Source organism: Schistocerca americana, chromosome 7, assembly GCF_021461395.2.
Source record: "Schistocerca americana isolate TAMUIC-IGC-003095 chromosome 7, iqSchAmer2.1, whole genome shotgun sequence".
In the NCBI taxonomy this organism is placed as follows: Eukaryota; Metazoa; Arthropoda; class Insecta; order Orthoptera; family Acrididae; genus Schistocerca; species Schistocerca americana.
The window spans coordinates 471,125,063-471,140,494 of record NC_060125.1 but is presented as its reverse complement, the minus strand read 5'-3'; the positions used below and the strand labels follow the sequence as shown (position 1 = coordinate 471,140,494).

Here is a 15,432-nt window from a genome sequence, read left to right as displayed (position 1 = left end):
GCAAGCACGGGCATTTTTTCTTCCCCCTCTTGCTTTGTCATCTGCCTCCTTAAAATTCATTTTTTTTAAATTTTTGAATTACTTTCCATTAACATGTTGTTGATGTTGTTATTGTTGTGGTCTTCAGTTCAGAGTCTGGTTTGATGCAGCTCTCCATGCTACTCTATCCTGTGCAAGCTGCTTCATCTCCCAGTACCTACTGCAAACTACATCCTTCTGAATCTGTTTAGTGTATTCATCTCTCGGTCTCCCTCTAAGATTTTTACCCTCCACGCTGCCCTCCAATACCAAATTGGCGATTCCTTGATGCCTCAGAATATGCCCTAACAACTGATCCCTTCTTCCAGTCAAGTTGTGCACAAATTTCTCTTCTCCCCAATCCTATTCAATACCTCCTCATTAGTTATGTGATCTACCCATCTAATCTCCAGCATTCTTCTGTAGCACCACATTTCGAAAGCTTCTATTCTCTTCTTGTCCAAACTAGTTATCATAAATACTTTCAGAAACGACTTCCTTACATAGTGGTTCTCTTTTCTCCAAAGGTCTCTCTAATTTTCCTGTAGGCAGTATCTATCTTACCCCTAGTGATATGCGCCTCTACATCCTTACATTTGTCCTCTAGCCATCCCTGCTTAGCCATTTTGCACTTCCTGTCGATCTCATTTTTGAGACGTTTGTATTCCTTTTTCCCTGCTTCATTTGCTGCATTTTTATATTTTCTCCATTCCTCAATTAAATTCAATATCTCTTCTGTTACCCATGGATTTCTATTAGCCCTTGTCTTTTTAGCTACTTGATCCTCTGCTACCTTCACTATTTCATCTCTGAAAGCTACCCATTCTTCTGCCCACGCAAGCGCGCCGGCACACAGGCGTGGACGGCGAAGAGAGCGGCCTGTGAGGGGAGGGGATTTAAATCGGCCACCTGCCCTCAGGAGCTCAGTTCGTCAACGCACCTGACGATGGCGACATGTCTGATCGCCGAAATATTGTGCCCGTTGGACACTATGAACCGGCAGTATACCCATGGACTATTCGAGCAACAAATACGCTGGGAGAAACTGAAGAATCACATCATATGTGGAGGATAATTAACATCTGAAGTAATCAGCTCTTTAGTGCAGCAGCGGAGGCAATATGCAGAAAAAACCATCTTAAATATGGGATTTTAATATTCTTGCCGTTGGTGGGGAGGCTTGCGTGCCTCAGCGATACAGATAGCTGTACCGTAGCTGCAACCACAATGGAGGAGTATCTGTTGAGAGGCCAGACAAACATGTGGTTCCTGAAGAGGGGCAACAGCTTCTTCAGTAGTTGCAGGGGCAACAGTCTGGATGATTGACTGACCTGGCCTTGTAACACTAACCAAAACGGCCTTGCTGTGGTGGTACTGCAAACAGCTGTAAACAAGGTGAAACTAAAGCCGTAATTTTTCCCGAGGGCATGCAACTTTACTGTATGGTTAAATGATAATGCCGTCCACTTGCGTAAAATATTTCGGAGGTAAAATTGTCCCCCATTTTGGTCTCCGGGCGGGGGACTACTCAGGAGGACGTTGTTATCAGGAGAAAGAAAACTGGCGTTCTACGGATCGGAGTGTGGAATGTCAAATCCCTTAATAGGGCAGGTAGGTTAGAAAATTTAAAAACGGAAATGGATAGGTTAAAGTTAGATATAGTGGGAATTAGTGAAGTTCAGTGGCAGGAGGAACAGGACTTCTTGTCAGGTGAATACAGGGTTATAAATAAAAAATCAAATAGGGGCATTGCAGGAGTAGGTTTAATAATGAATAGGAAAATAGGAATGGGGATAAGCTACTAGAAACAGCATAGTGAACGCATTATTGTGGCCAAGATAGATACGAAGCCCACGCCTACCACAGTAGTACAAGTTTATATGCCAACTAGCTCCGCAGATGACGAAGAGATTGATGAAATGTATGATGAGATAAAACAAATTATTCAGATAGTGAAGGGACACGAAAAGGGATGGCTAGAGGACAAATGTAAGGGTGTAGAGGCGTATACCACTAGGGGTAAGATAGATACTGCCTACAGGAAAATTAAAGACACCTTTGGAGAAAAGAGAACTACTTGCATGAATATCTAGAGCTCAGATGGAAACCCAGTTCTAAGCAATGAAGGGAAAGCAGAAAGGTGGAAGGAGTATATAGAGGGTCTATACAAGGCCAATGTTCTTGAGGAAATGGAAGAGAATGTAGATGAAGATAAAATAAGAGATATGATACTGCGTGAAGAGTTTGACAGAGCACTGAAAGACCTAAGTCAAAACAAGGCCCCGGGAGTAGACAACATTCCATTAGAACTACTGACAGCCTAACAAAACTCTACCTTCTGGTGAGCAAGATGTATGAGACAGGTGAAATACCCTCAGACCACAAGAAGAATATAATAATTCCAATCCCAAAGAAAGCAAGTGCTGACAGATGTGAAAATTACTGAACTATCAGTTTAATAAGCCACAGCTGCAAAATACTAACACAAATTATTTACAGACGAATGGAAAAACTGGTAGAAGCCGACCTTGGGGAAGAGCAGTTTGGATTCCATAGAAATGTTGGAACATGTGAGGCAATACTGACCCTACGACTTATCTTAGAAAATAGATTAAGGAAAGGCAAACCTACTTTTCTAGCATTTGTAGACTTACAGAAAGCTTTTGACAATGTTGACTGGAATACCCTCTTTCAAATTCTGAAGAAGGCAGGGGTAAAATACGGGGAGCGAAAGGCTATTTACAATTTGTACAGAAACCAGATAGCAGTTATAAGAGTCGAGGGGCATTTAAGGGAAGCAGTGGTTGGGAAGGGAATGAGACAGGGTTGTAGCCTATCCCCGATGTTATTCGATCTGTATATTGAGCAAGCAGTAAAGGAAAATCGGAGTAGGTATTACAATCCAGGGGGAAGAAATAAAAAATCCTGTCAGAGACAGCAAAGGACCTGGAAGAGCAGCTGAACGGAGTGGACAGTGTCTTGAAAGGAGGATATAAGATGAACATCAACAAAAGCAAAACGAGGATAATGGAATGTAGTCGAATTAAATTGGATGATGATGTGGGAATTAGATTAGGAAATAAGAAGCTTAAAGTAGTAAATGAGTTTTCCTATTTGGGGAGCAAAATAACTGATGATGGTCGAAGCAGAGAGGATATAAAATGTAGACTGGCAATGGCAAGGAAAAAGTTTCTGAAGAAGAGAAATTTGTTAACATAGAGTATAGATTTAAGTGCCAGGAAGTCATTTCTGAAAGTACTTGTATGGAGTGTAGCCATGTAAAACATGGACGATAACTAGTTTGGACAAGAAGAGAATAGAAGCTTTCGAAATGTGGTGCTACAGAAGAATGCTGGAGATTAGATGGGTAGATCACATAACTAATGAGGAGTTATTGAACAGAATTGGAGAGAAGAGAAATTTGTGGCACAACTTGACTAGAAGAAGGGATCAGTTGGTAGGGCATATTCTGAGGCATCAAGGGATCACCAATTTGGTATTGGAGGGCAGCGTGGAGGGTAAAAATCTTAGAGGGAGACCGAGAGATGAATACACTAAACAGATTCAGAAGGATGTAGTTTGCAGCAGGTACTGGGAGATGAAGCAGCTTGCACAGGATAGAGTAGCATAGAGAGCTGCATCAATACAGTCTCTGGACTGAAGGCCGCAACAACAACAACAACATTAATCGTGGTATAATAGAAGTGTGTGTGTGTTCAGTACCATCAGTATATGTGAGATAACTATCTGTGTAATGGTACAGTCATTTTCTAACATTAAGGAATTACAACTTTAAACATAGTTGCCTGGAGTAATGTGTGTGGAATGTATTAGCAAGATTTGTATGTATACTACCCTTCAGGCTAGAATCTCATGCAGTTTGTTGGAATACAGTGAGGTAAGTTTTTGTAAGTGAGAATTTTGTCTGATCAGTAATGAGAGTTAAGTTTGCCATAGCATAAGGATCTGTTACTGTGGAGTGTTTTACAGTAGAGTCAGTTTTGCATTGGATAAGCAGAGCGGTGTTTGTTTATTAGTTGATGAAGCAATAAGGAAATAATAAAATAATGAACAATGCAAGGGTCTCAATGGTTAGTGAACCTGTCTCTGCAGTAGGGATATTTTTTGAGAATCCACTCCACTAGCTAACAATGTAAGAAATGTAAGTAAAATAATGGAGCTGACAGACATGATTAATGCAACAGATACATCTATACAAAAAAATGTGTTGTAACTGTATTGATGATCTAATTATGAACAAGGCAACATTGAGTACGGCTTATATTGTGCATTTCATGACACTGCAGTTGGAATTAGAGATTAACAGAAACAGCAATATTTTAGTGAGATACAAGTCATATACTGCTGTATCATTGGATAAATATGTTACCTGAAAACTTTTATTTGTGTTCTGAGGAATTATGAGCTTGAAGTGGTAATGCTGGAACAAAGAACAGTAATTTTGCTGATTAAATGATAAATGTGGTGCTAGACTGATGTGAATATTCTGACAGGTCAAATATTTGGTAACATTTAGTGATTTTGTGAGGATTTAATTTTCTGATTGAATGAGAGTACAGCTTAGAGTTGAGTGGAGAAATAGAGCAAAGATTTGGTACAACTTCCATCCCCGTTATTTTTATTTGAGTAGTAATTAATTTATGTGATGGTGACTATTCTTTTTCAAAATGTAATGATTAGTAAATCTTACTACTGTACATCTTGAGTTTTTGCTATTTTGCAAATGGGAAAGAAACAAAAGTCCATGAGAAAATTCAAGAAGGCCAACTAACCACCAAGCATGTACTGGGCAATAAGCAAGCTGCTGACATTCTCACCAAACCCATGTTACGTATCTGACTTGAATATGTAAAATAATTAATTGAAATATATTAAGTACTGTGTTTAGCAATATAAACATTTAGGGAGAGTGACAGATGATATGTTTATATTAATCTCTATGCATTGTAGCAGACTGCTGTCTTTTGTTGCTGTCCTAAAATATATCCGTCTTGCTACAGCAACCATATGCATGTGCCTTATATTGTGCCCTTCTTCTTGAAGTTTCTGCAGGAGATGTGACACTAAAGTTCTGGGGCAATGTTATTAGAAAGGCAGTTGATCAGGTTGGGTGGAAGCCTTTGTGGCAGACATACCAGCTGTAAATTTGGGATTGTAACTGATACTGATGGAAGAGCAGAAGATAGCTCATATGAACCAATAAACAAGGAACTTTGATCCTGACAACTCAATTTGGTGGCAGCTGCCACTCATAGAATCAGACACACAGAACTCCATTGATGGACCAAAAGCACTTGAGAACAAACAGTGTAATGAAGGCCTGTTGCAGGATCATTGAAAGGAAAGGAAGGAAGGAAACAGACAGAACATTTAAAAAGAGAGGAGCAGTGCAAAGGGTGACTTTGTATGCCTGGGAGCACTTGAAGATTAAATTACTACTGCTATTACTGTACGTCCAGTAACATTAACGTGAATACCTGTCAAAAAAGCCTGAATAACCATCTTTAGCAGTGTAGATCACTGTGAGACATGAAGGAAGAGTCAGTGAGGCTCTGGAAGGTATGTGGAGCCATGCCAACCCTGGTGCCATGGCCAGCTATGCTAGGTTTCTTGGTTGAGGATCCACAGCGTGTACAGCCCAATCGAAGTGTTCCCACAGACTCTTGACTTGTTTTAAATCTTGGGGGTTTGGTGGCCAGGGGAGTATTGTAAACTCACCCTGGTGCTCTTGAAACCATGCATGTGTATTGCAAGCTTTGTGACATGTTGCATTGTACAGCTGGTAGATGCCACCATGCCAAGGAAATGGTAAGATCACCCAAGGAATGCCAAGAAAACATTCCCCAGACCATAACACTCCCTCCTCTGGCCTAGACCCTTCCGACAACTGTTGCAGGATGTTAGCTTTCAGACATTTCACGCCTTACATGTCATGATCTCTTGTGAAATTCAAGAATTTGGTGTGAAATTCAGGATTTTGGCCAGTTTAAAGGCATTTGCATTATCAACAAGACGAACAGAAACATTCTTCAGTGGTGAAATTTATTCATCAAACTTGGATAGCCACATTCATTCTCTTGCTCCTTCACTGGCAGCCACATAATCTGACTCAGTTATTGACAGTGTTGTGCAGTGTTTCCACTTGTTAGCACAGGTAACTGCTCCTCCACAAAATCCTGCAGTCACTCCACTAACAGAGTGATGAGTTGCTGGATCACTGGCATAATCAGCATCATTCTTCCATTTGCATGGCTAGCATCAAACTTTATACCCAATGACTCTGAATCTTTTATATAGGTCGCAATCCTTTTTACCAAAAACATGTGATTTTTTTGAGTATTCTCTAAAATTTTTACACATAGCTCACTACAAATGTTATACTGGGCCTTGTACCAATAGCTGAATACAGAAGACACTCAACTGCTTCTCAATATGGAGCATTAATTGGTTCATCATTGGTCAGCTCATGTGGCTGCAGATGTTGCTCAATTGCAGTTGACACACAATTTTCCACTGTCATGTTGCACTTCCAAAGAATGTCTTTAGCACAACTTTCTTGATTAATATCTATTGATCCATTCCTGTGACATACAGTATTAATATTTAAGAAATACCCTACTGGCTCAACAATAATTTTAAACTCATCTTGAATTTCCATTAAGGCAAGGACCTGCCTTACTTTCCACAAGCACAAGATTCATTAGGAAATTCTTGAACCATTGGAGATTGTTTTAGTCCATATGAACCTATGAAGTTTGCTCACTCTATCAGTCCATCAATAAAGCTGCTCCACATCCATCTCTTCTTTTAAGAAGCTATTAAAAAAAATCAGATTTTACACCAAACTGTGCCAATTGAGATGCTCGCTAGTGGCAACACTCAAAATTGCTCTAATTGTATCATGTCTAACAATAGAACTAAATGTTTCATTATAGTCAATATCTTCCTGTTGACTAAATCCATGAACAACTAGCCTTGGTTCATAGCAATCAATTTTATCATCAGATTTAACCTTAATTTTATAGACTCAACTGTTTGTAATGGGCTTACAATCTAGTGGCATGGGTTCCAATGTCCATCTAGCATTTTTCTCCAATAAAGCCATTTCTTTCTCATTGCTCTTCACCGTTGTTCATGGTCTAACCATTTAGTAACCTCTATATAAATTCTTAGGCTCATTTATTTAAGCCAGCATCAGTCCAGTAAGACATTCTGGATTCTTCAGTTGTTGCCTATTCTTCAATTCTCTTTCACTAGAACTTGCTTCTGCAAGTTCTCTAATCACACTTGCATCATCTTCATGGTGACTCATTGATTCTTCATCACACATTCCACTTGGGGGGTAATGCCACTGTCCATCCAGTTTTCTCGGGTTCAAAAACAACCTCCTTAGTCCAAGTAATCCATTTGTCTGATTGAATCCACACTCAAAAGCCATCAATGCCATCAGGACAACCAACAAAGATGCCTGGTTTTTCTTTTGGATTCCACTTCTTTCACTTTTTCTTCCAAATATGATCAAAAAATTTCCCTCTCCCCCCAAAAGGAAGTTTATTTAGCTGTATCATATTCCCACTGAATATCTTGTAGGGTGTTCTGCCATTCACACAACTTGTGCCAGTTCTATTTAACATGCAAACAGCCATGTTTACTGCTTCTGCCCACCAAAAAGTAAGTAGACCCTGAGCTAACAACATGGTTGGAGCTAGTTTCACAACAGTTCTGTTTTTATGCTCTGCACTCCATTCTGCTCTGGAGTGTAAGGATTTGTGATGATGAATTGTATACCATTTTATCTCATCAAACCTTAACTTCAATATTATCAGATTCTCATCTGCCATCACACTGAAATGCTTTTGGTAGCTGATGACAAAAACTACTCACAATGCTCACCATTTCTGCACTCTTCTCTGCAATATCAAATTTTTGCTTGAGAAAAGCACAGAAAAAGGTTTTCCGCTCTCTAGAGATTTACAATCCACAGGTCAATAGACATCAGCAAGAATCACTTTTCCAGGTCGTGTGGTATGCTCCTGTCATGAGTGATGCTGCTTCCCTTTAACACAAGCCTCACCAAATTCTCCATCAAAGTCTTCAACTTCAACACCACATTGCTTCAAGAACTGTTGGACATGGCATTTGTTCTGATGACCCAAGCATTCATGCCAAACCTGCAGAGATTCCTTTGACACAAGATTTACCTCAGGACTAAAAGGATGAATTTGTTTTATCACTCGAATCCACATCTTCAGTAAGTTGCCACTGCATATACCACATGCTTTTACAATGACATTGATTCAGAACTCACATTTGTCTTTCGATAAATGAAATTCTAATCCTTGCCCATAGCAGATGATAAAGAAGAGACATTTGTTCTCTCTTCTGGAGTATACAACACATTTATCCATATGGCCTAACTTTCATTCTCCATCAACAAAAGCTTCAGAACACATAGTCCCCTTCCCTAGAGCATTCATAGTTGAATCATTGCCCATGTATATCTACAATGGTTTTGTGTACTTACTACATGATGTAAACCACTCAGTTTTCTAACATTTCAGCTTCTTCTTGTTTGTTAATGTTTTGTATTTATTTGATAAAGTAACATTCCTTCCAGTGGTGCTGGTTGCATTTTTCACTTCTTTAATATTTGCTTTGGTAGTGAACAATGGCAACTACTCATCTCATTTCTCCCTCCAACAAGCCTGACAACTTTCATCAGATGTTAACACATCCATTAAATGTTTTAGTGTCTGTTTATCTTCATATCTCATCCACCATGGCTGTTGTAGACTTTAATAACTGTCAGGCAGTGTGTCAAAGTAGTTGTACCATAAATGATGATTCATAAAGTTTCACATCGTGTTTCTGCATTCAAAGAGGCAAGTACTCAAAATGAGTGATTGTCATCATTCCAGCACCTGAGCTCATGTGCACTCTGAAGAGCTCCAACTGAAAACAATGTGCAGTATGCTTTTTTTTCAGTTCAGACATGGAACTTAGCTTGTCCTACATATCTCACACATCTCATACGCATCCAACAATGCCATGAATTTTGCTTTGACAATTCTGATAGTGATCCGACTCTCAGCACGATCAGCTTTGTCCCACATTTTTAGCACAACATTAAATGCTGATGTACTTTCCACTGTCGAAGCTGCCGGTTCTTCTTTGTCACCAGTACTCACTACATATACTCCATCAATAACTTACCATTACTATATGAAATACCAATTTCTTTCGGAGCACCGAGTGTTAAATTATGCGAAGTATGATTATTATTCATCTTACTGCACTATTTGAAAACCTGAACAGATATGGAAACACCTTAGTGGTTTTACATGCACACCAGAGTGCAAAAATATAGAATTTTCAATATTTAGGTTCTGCCAAAAAACCATCTATCCATCCATCAAGCAAATCAAATTTAATAGATGTGACTTGTTTACATAGGTACTCTGCATTTAACAAAACACACTTAAAGAATGGGTCTTGAGAATGAGATAACTTGTTACCCGTTTGTTATGACAGCAATAGTACTTGGCACCACAAAGCGACACACTTCACTATTTTCAAATCTGTTTATAATTATGCTTGAAGATAAATATAACAAGTTTCAAAAATATTAAAGAATGTATAGTATCTTTGGAATGTGTTTCATGATAGAAAATGTTCAGTTATAGCTCAGGTATCTCATTTCAGGACGCAATAATACAATAGTCACAATACTTTAGGTTGTTTGAGCAAATATCATAAATGCTGGAAAAATTTGAGTATAATGTGACATAAGGTGTGTAAGTGAATTCAGATTCCAAGAATGTGTAACAATCAGTGAGCAGTTAAAACTGCTCACTGGTGCAGGGATTATTTATTGCAGCTAAATGACAAACTTATTAACAATCTGTAAGCAAAGAGAGACATTAAGCAACAGCGTGGAGACATCTGATGATAAATGGCACGTTAGCCAAATTAATTCCAGAGTTTTCCTCTGGACCTTTTGTTGCCAAGAATTGTGTTATGACTGGCTTTTACTCTTAGACATCAGCTGTAGCTGAACATGCTTTGAAGGATGGACATAAAGTTTAATTTGATGACACCTCTATCATGGAGGTTAATAGGTTCTGGGATTGTGAAATAAAAGAAGCTAGAGTGATCAAAATATCTAATAAACCACTCAGTAAATATGGTGATCTGCAGCTCATTACAGTGTGGAACCCAGATATTGTGAATTTAAAGTGGGTGCAGCAGATGCAGGATGGAAACATTGCTTTACATGGTGAAAGACTGATCACCAGTGACCACACAGCTAGTACCACGGCTACGTAAGGGTATAGCCAGCAACCACGTGAATGTCAGTTACCACTTGACGATGTCAGCACTCTATGAGAACTTGTGGGTGTGTAACCACTTGATACAGCTAGCAGAACAAGAAGATTTTTTTAAGGTCTCATTTAATCATTGTCTTACCTGTTCTATAACTGCACCATTCTCAGCATGAACAATAGGAACTGCTCCTAAATTCTTACATTTATGAAGTGCTTCAAAAATTTCACCATCATCTAGCATGTAAAGATCACGATAGGCCATAAAAAATTTGAAGGAATTGACACCATGGGCTTTGCACAGCTCTTCCATTTCTTCTTTAATCTAGAAAAGCAAAATGTTGCTACAGTTCAAATTGCACCATATCATACCATTATCATTAACAATCATCCAAATATATTGCAAGCACAGTTACAACTATGATAACCATATGCTAAACAATTTGAAACTAAGTATACCTGTGTTTACATCAGAAAATGAGCACACACTGATTAGCCACTGGGACAGAAACAACAGGGCCAGGGCTGAAATAAATTATCAACAGGCTTTTAATCTCAATTTATTTATTTTTTTAGTCATAAGCAACAGACATTTTTTTACTTTGCACATTTGTCAGTGCTCGAGTTGTAATTTCTAGTAACTGGTAAGTGATTAGATAGCTAGAAAGTGAATACTGCTCTTTCAATAAAACCGTTATTAGTATTAATTTTTACTTTCATTTGACCAATGGAATTTCTTACGTCAAATTCTACTGGTGTGTTTTCGCTGCTCTTAAATTACCCAGTTAACAATTGTATTAGAGGATCTGCTACATAATATATGATTTCACAATCTGTTAAAGCACTACCTTGTGAAAGTAGATTGTTCCTGTTTCATGTCCCAATGATCCACACCCACCTCAGGTAGGTTCACCTTCACATGAACAGTATTATGTTTTTATCCAGAGTATTTGGAGCTGGGTAGGATATTGTCGATCAGTATAGGTGCTGGTAAGGTTATCAGTACATCTTGACAATTCCTGCTTTCCAGAGCAAATGCGGTGTCTACAGATAGTAAGGCTTTTTGACTCAAAATGGATGACAGCTGTCAAAGTGGATGTACTGTTGGAGGTTGGTCAGTTGGTATGGACGGACGTATTTATGGAACCATCTGAGAGGTGAAGTTTGACATCATATAATCACTTCTAACCTGGCCTCATCTTCCTTTCCTAACCCCCCCCCCCCAATGTGTCCTTGAATGGAACACACTGCTATCCATAACCTGAAAAATAATCCAGACCTCCCATAAGCCTAAGGAAAACAACACTCTTAAGGGTAGGCCCCAAGAGAAATCTCCCCACCAGCCCTCCAGCTTTGGAGTTTTGCATCCAGGTTGGTGTCCCTTCCATATAAAAAGTGAGCCCAGGCTGATTTAATGGATACAACCACCACAAGGATAAGGTCAAACAATATGGAGCAACAGACATAATTTAGCAACCTGGATTTTCAGAGATTTCTACCCAAAAGAAGCTGAGTTACAGAATGAATTAGAAAAGAAGAAAGTAAATTTAGTCGTATTTAAAAAGAGTGTGAGAGAGCAATAGAGGGGGGGGGGGGAGAGAAAGAGAGAGAGAGACAGACAGACAGTGGGGGGGGGGGGGGGGGGAGACAGTACAGTAGTTCTTCAAGATCATACATTACTATACAGTGGAGTAGAATGAAATATAAGAACTCAAGTAGGAATTACCATAATGCCACACCAGAAATGGAGAAAAAAGAATAACAGCATACACCTTTTATAATGAGACTTATGCCAGTTCATTTTAAAATATTCTGAAGACATATGACAATAGTAGGGGTTTGTAGTCCAGAAGAAGTTAGGAAAGAAGAGATGGAGGAACTCTATGAGAAATTACAATTTGCCATCAAACAGATTAATAAAACAGATATATCCTCTGTGGAGACTGGTAGGCCCAAGTTGGGAATATTCCTATCTAGGACAGTGTAGGAAATTTCAGTGAAGCCAGAATTAACACTAATAATAAAAATATGGAGTTTTTGTACATTTAATGCCTTGAAGGTAACTGATACATTCTGCAGGAAAAAAGAGATATCCATACGTACACCTGGAGTGATGGAAGTTCCATATTAATCACAAATTATTTGGTAGCCAATATAAATAATTTTACAGTATACAGAGGATGTGATATGTATACAGTGACCATTATCACTGATGGCCAAAATACTTCTGAGAACTATATGGTCAAAAAATAAGAAACAAATTAGTATGAGAAAATAGAATGAAGGAAAGTACAGAATTACACTGTTAAAAGAAAAATCAAAGTAGACATCAGCAGATATTTGGTTGAAAATGAAACAAAGAAGGAAAGTGACGAAGAATGGCAGGGTACAAAAAACTGTATGGAAAGAGCAGCAGGTGGAGTATTGGGGGGCGGGGGGTAAGGGGGGAGAACCCTCTGAAAACAAATGAAAGGTTTAAGACTATGGAATGATAAAATAGCAAAGGTCATCAGGGATAAGCAAAAAGTGTTTGAAACATACCTGCAGCCAAAAATAGATCAGCTAGGCAACATTATACAGCGGCTAGAAATACTGCAAAGTATCTAACAAGAAGAGCACCTAGAAACAGTTGGGAAAAATTCATAAGCAATGTTGAACACCATGTATATGGGAGACAAGACTCTGCTTATAAAGTATTAAAGTATCTCAACATTCCAGAAAGAGGCAGTGCATGAATGGATCTGATAATGCATGATGAATAGAGTGGTCATATTAAAAGTATTTGATTTAACCCTGAGGCATACATTTCTACTAACTCTGGAGATGAGACTGGAGAACTAATTGACAATACTGACTTACTTACTTTAGGAGAGTTAGTGGCAGTAATAAAAAAAGAATGAAAAATATCCACACAGCCAGAGGGCATACATACAAAATCAAAAGAATGGTGGTTTTTACTCGAAGTCCACCTCCTTCATCTATTAAACACCTGCTGGCTCTTTCTTCCATATATAAGAAAGAGCAAATAAGTATCAGGCAAAGGACAGAGGTATAAGTATATTAAATTCAACCTATAAACTTTACAATGGTGTATTAAATAACCAGTTAATGCCAATAGCAGTCATTGTTGCAAGAATAGCTGAATGGATTTCAAGAGAGAGAGTTCATATGGACAATGTATTTACTACGAAACAGCTAACAGAGAAAAAGGATACTATTTGTCCACCGATAGGGCATCTGTAGTTCTAGAGAAAGCCTTTAATGAGGTACACAGGCATGAACTTTACAACGTAATGGCTAAACAGAGCTATCCTCAACGCATAGCAGTATTATGAAAAGTTCGTATAAAAGCATATGCTTCAGAACCAATTTATGTAATTTTAGTGGGGAAAATACAGCTATTAACTAGGGAGGAAGACAAGGGTATGTAATACCACCCATGCTTTTGAATATTTATATGAGCAATATCTTATGCATATGGGTGGCTCCGGCCCGAACTGGAATTAAGTTAGGAAGAACCACTTTAAATCTGCTAGTTGTATATGTTGATGACTTGGTGACTGTGCAAGACAATGAAGATAATCTTCAAAGAACCGTTTATTTACTACATATTACCTGTAAAGAATGTAGTTATAAAATTTCTACCTCAAAAGCAGTAACCATGACATTCAGGGTAGACACCTAATAAGAGAAAAGATTATTTTGGATGATAAAATTTTAGTTCCAGTTCAACATTTTAATTTTTTAGGCTGTGATACCTCATGTGACAATGATAGAGATGTAAATAATAAATTAGGAAGATACCAGGCAATATGTGGAAGTGAAACTTCCTCGCAGATTAAAACTGTGTGCTGGACCGAGACTCGAACTCGGGACCTTTGCCTTTCGCAGGCAAGTGCTCTATCATCTGAGCTACCCAAGCACAACTCATGCCCCATCCTCACAGCTTTACTTCCACCAGTACCTTGTCTCCTACCTCCCAAACTTTACAGAAGCTCTCCTGGTATATTTGAAGAACACAAAGCAGCACGGACTGAAACAGTTGAAGCTGTACATGATGGCAGTGTCAGTTATTCCGTATGGCAGTGAAACATGGACATTAAGACAGAAGGACCACAACATTATAAAAGAAACAGAAATAAAATTGTTTAGGGCATACTGGGGGACACACATCTTGATCAAATAAGTGAATGATGATATGCACAATCAATTATAAACATTTGCAATACAGGATAAAATGGAGGAATACAGAAATGGGAAGAGTATTTAGAAAGAATGGACAATAAAAGGATCTTCCAAAAGTGGCACTGCCAAAGATCTACTGGCCAAAGAGAACCAGGAAGACTGAGACAAAGGTGGATTGAGCCCAGAACAGTTCAAAGGGTCTAATCCCTGTGAGGATGCTGATTAAAATTATTATTATTATTATTATTATTATTATTACTATTATTATGACCTTATCATCCTTCCAGCACACCAAGGCTTCACCACTGTTGTCATGAATTGTAGTGACTGGCTGAGGGTCTCCGCCAATTTTCTGACACCTCTGCACACAAACCTTAAAACCATATTCCCATCCCAGAAGACCAACATGACCTCAAGCCCTTAGATCTATTCCAAACCCTGACACCTGATTCCAACTTCCTCCTCACAACAGCACCCTCCCCCCCCCCCCAACCCCTCCACACTCCCACCTTTTGCCTACTCCCCAACTCCACGAACACAACTTCACAGGTTGCCCTGCTGGTCGAACATTGTGAGTGAGATACCAAATCGCCGATTCCCATAACCTTACGGCCATGGAACGCTATCTTTCTCAATGTCCTCCTGATACCAAACCCACCTCTTCTTTCCTAGTTGTCACAGCCAACCCCATCCTGACCCACAATTATTTCACTTTTTAAGGCCAAAGCTACAAACAAATGATGATGTTTAAGTTTGTGGGGCACTCAATTGCGCGGTCATCAGCACCCGTACAAAGTCCCAATTGTTACACAGTCCAGTTTTTTCACAGTCCACTCTAGCCACTGCCATAAATAATGACTATGATCATGATCATGATGATGTAGAA

At 38.9% G+C, this 15,432-nt stretch overlaps 1 protein-coding gene across 2 annotated transcripts in view; it reads right to left on the bottom strand.

Moving 5' to 3' along the window:
- LOC124621908 (dihydropyrimidinase-like) overlaps window positions 1-15,432 on the bottom strand; it is a 262,444-nt gene that overhangs the window by 33,160 nt on the left and 213,852 nt on the right. For both annotated transcript variants that reach the window (XM_047147407.1, XM_047147408.1), the window contains one exon: window positions 10,507-10,686. In XM_047147407.1, coding sequence (XP_047003363.1) covers window positions 10,507-10,686 — 180 coding nt within the window. The remainder of the gene's footprint in view (window positions 1-10,506; window positions 10,687-15,432) is intronic.